At 43.0% G+C, this 8022-nt stretch overlaps 1 protein-coding gene across 4 annotated transcripts in view; it reads right to left on the bottom strand.

Moving 5' to 3' along the window:
* GABRA2 (gamma-aminobutyric acid type A receptor subunit alpha2) overlaps window positions 1-7626 on the bottom strand; it is a 167008-nt gene extending 159382 nt beyond the window's left edge. For 2 of the 4 annotated variants that reach the window (XR_336885.3, XM_006164722.3), the window contains exons 1-2: window positions 7438-7589; window positions 4881-4996 (exon numbers count right to left, since the gene is read on the bottom strand). Coding sequence is in view for 3 of the 4 variants with exons in the window: in XM_006164722.3 (XP_006164784.1) it covers window positions 4881-4996; window positions 7438-7550 (229 nt within the window). In the remaining variant the exon portion in view is untranslated. Of the gene's footprint in view, window positions 1-4880; window positions 4997-7437 lie in introns of all 4 variants that reach the window. The other 2 variants (XM_027766798.1, XM_027766800.1) reach the window with 2 other exon arrangements.
* Window positions 7627-8022: the final 396 nt, after the last annotated feature.

Below are 8022 nucleotides of genomic sequence, written 5' to 3'. Positions count from 1 at the left end.
TCCCTATCTGGACCCCTTTTATTTTACTCTCCTGAGAAGCCTCCCTGTGAGAGACAGAGTCAGTGGAACTTGCCTTCCATTTCCCAGATGAGTAAACTAAGTCACAGGTGAGACACCGAGTCACTGGAATCCATTACCTCAAGGGAGGTTCACAGGTACAGAAGTCAGAGGTCGGAGGGATCGAACCCTGAGTGGTGTCCTGATTGTTCCGGTTCACCACTGGCAGCCTACCGATGGTGCTAGTAACACTGAGAGGCGGGTCTGTCCCTGAGAGTTGTTCTGTTGATGTTAAGCAAACCGTAAGTTCTGTAGCTGCTTTTTTTAAATGTGGCATACTAAAAAATTAAGTTAAATTAATTTAGATGATTAAAATTCTTTCATAGGACATTTCATTGAAGGCTAACTCCACAGCAGGCACTGCTCAGATACTCAGGATAGAAAAATCAACCAACCGGGACCAGCAGTTAGCATAATGGCTATGTCACTGGACTCCCACATAGTGGACTGCGGTTTGTGTCCTGGACCCGGTGGCTTGAAAATCACGCTGGGGACATGTGCATGCATGGCCCAGTCCCAAGAGGAGAATGGAGCAGAAGGGATTGCAGCGTGGCCATCCCCTCTGGGGGGCGATTTCTCACTTTCTGTCTCTCTGTCTCTCTGTCTGGTGAGCGCATGTGCCCTATAACAGAAACCTCTCCTCAAAAAACAAAAAAAAAATCAACAAGCAAACAGCAAAACGGGCAAAAATCCAAGCTCTCACGAGTCTCCATGCTACCAAAAGAGACAAAAACGAGCAACTAGCATAAAGACAGTAAATAAATACATACATACTCTCGTATAGTAAAACCTAAGGGCTGAAGAAAATATCGAAACTGGGTAAGGCATCATGCCACGGGGGAAGACGGGGTGCAGTGCGTGCTGGGCTGTTCAGGGCGGGCCTCGCTGGGCTAGTGTGACGCTTGGCTTTCCGGAGAGGAGGGAACAGCGCAGGAAAAAGCCCCACGGAGTTTCCTGGTATGATCGAAGACCAGGAAGGAAGTCAACCTACATGAACCCACACCAGCAAGCTGGAGAGCAGTGTGAGTCGAGGTAGGGACAAAGAACGGACAGCGAGGTCACACAGGGCCTCGGAGCACAGCTCGAGAAATCAGCCCTTCTTCTGAGTTAAGAGAGGCTCCACCGTACAGTTTTGACTAATTGAGTGCGCGACCTGGCTTAAATTTTTAAAAGATCTATTCTTAATCATTAAATAACTTAAAGTCATATCACTCAATATATTGTGTTCTTTTTCTTTTTTTTTTTTGGAGAGGTTTTCTCTATAGGGCGCGTGCGCTCGCCAGACAGACAGAGAGAGACAGAGAGACAGAAAGCGAGAAATCACCCCCCCAGGGGGGATGGTCACGCCGCAATCCCTTCTCCTCCATTCTCCTCTCGGGATCTTGGGCATGCACGCACACGCGCCCGGCGTGAGTTCTAAGCCACCGGGTCCGGGACGCGAACCCCGGTCGACTACATGGGAGTCCAGTGACATAGCCATTATGCTAACTGCTGGTTCCCAATATATTGTGTCTTCTACATAAATTACAATAGACTCCCCTCGTTTTTGTCGAATAGAATACTGCCGTTTACATTTTCCCGAAGAACATGCCGAGGTTCCGGATGTCTCCGTGTCTTGACCGTACTAATATCTATGAAGTCATGGGACCAGGTTACAGGGACAATTTTTGTTACTCGTAGTTCAAAAGTGTTTCCTTGTTCCTAAGTACTCATTTATGTTAAAGTTATAAAGAAAAGAAAATAACAATTGAGATTCATTATCAAGCTTAACAATCAATAGCGATGCTCAGTTTGATGTATAAAAATCAAGCCCGTTTCCCTTTACTGTTGGGTTGTCAGAAACGTCATGATGCGTTTGGGCATAGAAAAACACAAAGTACGTCATGACTTTTATAACAACCCAATATTAACTTCAGGGACAGAATGATGCAGGTAATGTTCCTTACCTTTTTACTTGAAAAGCGAATATTTGAGCTAAGAATTTTGGAAGCACAAGTCATGATAACAATAAATATGGAACACCACATTTAGAAAGTTTACCAAAGCCTTCTAGGTTACTGTCGATTACTCCCTATCGACCCTTACCCAGCACTGTGCTAAAGTCCCTGCATGCATAAACCACATTGAATGCCATTAGAAATGCTCTCTGCAGAAGACACATGCGGACCCAGAGAGACTAAGCACTGACAGGTCACTGAGCAGCTAAGAACCAGAGCCGGGGATTGAGACCTGGATCTGCAAAGTGTGAAGCTAGGCTCTCTTCGCTAAGCCACCTCGGAAGTCCCAAACGGGAGAGCTCGCCAATCGGCCAATAGCTACCAGAGAACTCACATGATAGTCAACATATCGCTTCAGCGCTCCTAACCGAAGGGCCAGCCAGACGGAAGGAGTCCCACTTTCCAGGTGATTAACGGGTCATAGGCAAGTTAATCAAGCAATCCACATTTACGTCATGGCCACAGTATGCAAATCAATATTTAGTTGCCCAGAATACAGAGGATTTATGATACAATATCTTGCTTCGGTGAGCTTACAATCTTATTACGGTAACAAGAGACACGTAGAAAAATAATAAATAATACAAGAGAGCACATAGTAAGTACCAAACGAGACAGAGCGCCAACAGCTACTAATGAAATGCAGCAGAAAGAAAACGGAGTCAGGGCACTGCAATTCAGTTACGAAAGATCTTTTCTAAAGAAGACTGGTGTTAAGATGAGTTTTACAGGAGAGGTAGGGTTCAAGCCATCAGAGAAGGTGAGAAAAAAGTGATTCTAGTCAAGGGGACAACATGCCCAAAGGCCAAGAGAGCAGATGAAAATGAATTATCCCGAGAAAATGAACAGAGGAGAGGTGAGGAAAGTGGGAGACGCAGACAGAGGAGAGGAGGCTGGAAACCCGCACTGAACTAAGAGGAGGGAAGGAGAGAGTTGAGGCTGGAAACCCGCGCTGAACTAAGAGGAGAGAAGGACAGAACTGCTAGTGTGTGGCTTACACTCGGGGTACATTTTTGTTTGTGCAATCCTCTCAACCACTCTGTAAAGGAGAAAGATAGATTCATCATGGCCATTTTGTGTCACAAGTAACACAAATGATCTGGCCAAGACATAGCTGTGTGTATGTAGAGAGGGCAGAATTCCAGTCCAATATGTCTGCTTGCCGGGCCCGAGTGGAAGCCACAGAAGATTCTGACCAAGCAAAGAGAAGAAGAAGATTCTAGCAGAGGAACACTAAAAGAAGATTCATCCGAGGGAGCTATTGGCATGTGTTCACTATCAGAAGACTAGGGGAGAGAGACAACAGGGTAAGAAAAGGCAATAAACTGCAACAACCCACATAACAAAAGAAATATGGAGACTAATGGAATACCCAAGTCCTGAAAGGTAGTTTCTACTCCCTAACCATGCAGCAAGAAATAAGTATTCTTCCTAAAATCTGCAAGAGACCAAGTCCAAGATCTACCCTGAGCATTGTAATGTGTTTTGACAGCATATGATTTATTTAAAAATAACAACATTGATGGCTTAGAAAAAAAGATCTGCCTTACTGCAATCCCTCTCCTAAACTACCAGTCTTCGCCCTGGCCCGTGGGTCTGCAGTAGCTCATCACCCTGCATGCTAACAGGAGCAGCAATCCCTCATACCTATGCTCGTTAGCCGTATTAATCACTAATCTCTTCTTCTCTTTTTTACTTTTTCCGTTTTGAAATGAAGTGTATATTAAACAATCAAATTCTCCATTAGAGATACAGTGTGTCATATTTGTGAACATTACTCCTACCTGGGACTTCTCTCTTAAAGTGTGCAGTACAACAGCAATGACATGGCATGTTATTTCAAAGTTGGGTCTCTTCCAAGATTATCTTACCCCTGGGCAAGCCAAACCATGTCAGAGAGACAGATATAAAACGAACCACCACCTATATGTTCCAAAGGAATTCTTTTCATAAATATTCAGGCAGGTAGTCAATAAAAGCATTTTCAAACAACTGAGTATTACAAAGCCACCAATCAGGCAATAATCAGACTACCTACTTAAATTTGTGATTAATAACAAGTGTTCAGATAATCTGCCTTTATTTTTAGTTGATTGCTCAACTAAGTATCTTAATAATTATGAAGCCTACATGTGATAAATGTGCTAATTAAAATTTAACACATTAGCCAAGCTTAATTTCTTTTACCTTTCGGGATAAAAATAAATGTGTATCTCTGAGTTGAAATTAATGTTTAAGTTTGAAATCAAACTGTGCCACAATGCAGGAACTCAGGCCTGTATATCTAAAATGCTTCTGAAAGTTGTAAGGATGGCAAACTGAGCCACATTTTAGAAATGCTATACACATGCATAAAGAACTATGATCATAGAATCCTAGAAAGTGTATTTGTGGAAACGCAACTCAGATACTCTTTTTTTACTATTACTTATTCCTGCATATCTGAACTAGTGTGAAAATAGGCAACTGTCAAATAGAATGAAAGAAATCAAAAATAATACACAAGCTTATCTGCTCAATGATGTTTAGCATACAGTAAGTTTGAGAACTTGGTCACTAGACGTACGTTAATTGAAAATCTAGTCACACAGAAAGCCAGAGCTTCATGTGACTTCAGACATGCTATGAAAGATGCATTAAATACATTATGTGTACGTAGAAGGAATCACACATAATTTTGATTCCAGCTATCTTGCCTTCTAGCATCTGCTTTTTTTATACATAGCGCCGCATTGATACATAAACAGCATTAAAATAGAAATATTACCCTTAACTTTTGAAAGCATTATTTTATGAGAGTTTTAAAAAAGAAAAACTTATTTTTACCTCCCAGTCCTGGTCTAAGCCGATTATCGTAACCATCCAGAAGTCTGTCTAGAATCCTTGTAAAGATGGTGATGTTATTTTTAGCTTCATCTTCTTGGATGTTAGCCAGAGCCAACCTAAACAGATAATTTTACACAAGGAGATATATACACACCCACACACACACACGCACACACACGCACACACACGCACACACGTGTGTGAAAGTGCTAGCACGCCTTCTTCCTTCAAGTTCCAGCCCCCTTAAGCTATGAGTGCTATCTTTCCCTTCCTTTTTTCATGTCTATAAATACCAATTTGTCTACAGGGAAGGTAAACATGCTATTGAAAATGGATACAAAGTAGTAGATTATCAGAAGTTTAATGTAAAAATTATTTCAGATTTCTATCACTTAACAGTCCAGGTAGACTATCCATTTTCTCTCTAAAATCAATTCCCCAGTCTATTTTATGCTTGTAGATGATCACATTTGGACCCCGTTAGTATTGTTATTCTAGTTAGGAAGGTCCTGCGATCAGGAGATCCTGAAATCACTCTTCAGTGTTTTGAATATTAATCGGAAAATAAATGGCCCCTTGGGAGGTAGAGCATTTTTCTGTATCTCTCAGAAATGTCTTTCTTTTTCTCCTAATGTCTTTTTCTCTCTTGGACTGAGATTATTTGCTTACTTTGGGTATACCTCCACCCCATGGCCAAGCATACACAGGCATCAGGGAAGCTGGGCTGACTGTGAGCCAGGCTCCACTGTGGCCAGGAGGTGGAGGTGGGCTCTGCGAACACCCACGACAGACACACAGCTGCAGAGGGCCCTGGACGCCAGTCCTCCCGGCTGGTCTGACAGCAGCGACAGGGATCAGGTCAAGACTAAAACGCCCAGTTACTTTTACATGGTGATAAACTGGCAGAAAGAACAAACAGACCTAAAACATCACCAGAAAAGGTTTAAGAAATGGTGATTTTCCCCATTATTTCTCCATCCTAAAGCCAGACACCTGATTTTGTGACATCCAGCAATTGGGTGTAGAAGCTACTGAATGTTTAAAACAGAATGTCCCTTTTCCCTGCCATCCTTTTTTTTTTTCCTCTGTGAATGATTCAGAGATTTAAATTACTGGCCCCAAAAAAGAATCATTTATATAATAGAATAAAATACTGGCATGAGCATCACTGGTCAAATATAGCACAGAAAGCTAGTCGAAAGAAACACGGGGAAGCTCTGAGGATTTGCCATGACTCTGACCTGACCATGGATGCTTCACTCCTTTCAAACCAAAGACTGTATGCAATTCATTCCGATCAAAATGTACTGTAGACAGACAGTAGCTAAAAATAGTCACAATGCATCTAAACCGGTAACTAATGTCAAGCGAACAGTGCCGTAAGGGCTAGAACACATTCAAACACTACTATGAAAATGAACATTTACAGCAGTAAGTGCAGTCATTCCTACCTTCTAGCCACCAATGTTTCTATGTGGCCTTACTAAGCTAACTGCAAAAACATTCACTAGACAGAAAGTTCCACAGGGAGATTTTCACTCTGTTTCTCATCATATATCATACTTACTTGCTGAAGTTGGTATGCATGTGTTAAATGAGTAGCTACTTTTCATCAAACAGAAGTCTTTATACATACAATTTTTCTCTATCTTAGAAAAATACTTTCACATTTTGACCATCAGGACAGAAAAATGAAAAATGAGAGGGAAATTAAAGGTAGTATAGCTACTGTATTTTTAAAGAAGGAACAGCTGAAGGACTATTCTTATAAAACTCGTATTCTTAAGTCCTCTGCTGTTTTAAAAATTATACCCAAAAGGCATTAAATAAAGAGACACACTCAAGATAAAAAGCAGGAATAATGACAACTTAGATGAAGTTATTGAAAGAAATAAAAAATAATTTCATGTGTGTAAAACACAGGCAAAAACTGTACACATTTGAAATAAGTCTTTCTTACGGCAGTAACCATCTGGGAGATAAGAGAGTTCTAAATCAGTCACATAAAAAGTTAATTAATAAATCAAGCTTCTGTTTTATTGTTTATGATTGTGAAGTTGTATACTACCTCCACCTAGAGGCTTAAGACTCACACATCATTTGGGTTTTCTACGTTAACTAAAAAAGCCCAGACCACTAAAACAAAAAAGAAAAAGAAAAAAATTAACAGTCAAATCATTGCGCTTATATGTTTCTGTGGCTTGAAGGAAAACTTGGCCTCCTTATCGGCTTCTGGGGCTATTAGCAGCCCACCTAACTTAATCACTTCAGCTCCTTATAGGAATAGGCCATCCGATGATCATGGTGTTTTCTTCAGTGATTTCTTTTTTTTTTTTTTGGTATTAAAAAAATGCATCTTCACTTGGGCATTTTGTCATTAAAAATGAGACTTTATTGTCCAGTCTCTACCACTTCTAGCTCACTTTCTGGGCCCTATGCTTTTGTGAGACATAATTCCTCCAAACTGCCCAGACTCTCCAAAGCCACCCCTGCGTGATGGTTTCAAGCATGCCCCTGTACCCTGAATTTTAAAAGTCAGAAACCACGAATGTCTCACCTGGCTGGGCCCCACATCAGGAGGAAAAGCAGCCACCACGGCATGACTGAGTTGCTCAGGTTCGCCTCCACCGCTCTGCTCTTCGCGAGCCATGGAAGGAAAACAGAATGCATCTGAGATCCCTTGGTCCCACCATCCAAGTAACCCAGAGGAATGTCGCGTCAGCCAGGGACTGCAGCTACAGCCATGGAGCTCACCCCGGTGCGCGGACCAGGGTGTGAGCATGGGGAGGGTCTTTTTTTTTCTCTCTTGACAGCGAGATGACCAAGTAACTGGAGCCCCTGTGCCAGGCACCTCCCCAGCCCCGTGGGCAGACGCCGCTCACGCCTGGCACTGACACCCAGGGCTCGGAAGTGACATAGGACCTGGACAGGGGGCCGGGGCGGAGGGCGAGTGGGAAGGGGAGAGGCGGGCACCCGGCGGCCACGGCGGGGGCTGCGGAGCGGGGCGCCAGCCCCCCGGAATCACGCGTCGTGACAGCGGACCGCGTCCTCACGCCCTCCCTGTGCAGTCCCCGACATCAAAGCACAGGAAACCAAAGCGTCGCCCTCGCTGTCCATCGCGGGTGCCCGCCACCGCGTCTCG

Source organism: Tupaia chinensis, unplaced genomic scaffold, assembly GCF_000334495.1.
Source record: "Tupaia chinensis unplaced genomic scaffold, TupChi_1.0 Scaffold143697_1, whole genome shotgun sequence".
Lineage (NCBI taxonomy): Eukaryota > Metazoa > Chordata > Mammalia > Scandentia > Tupaiidae > Tupaia > Tupaia belangeri.
Note: the sequence above shows the minus strand (reverse complement) of the source record. Positions and strands in the feature narration are given on the sequence as shown.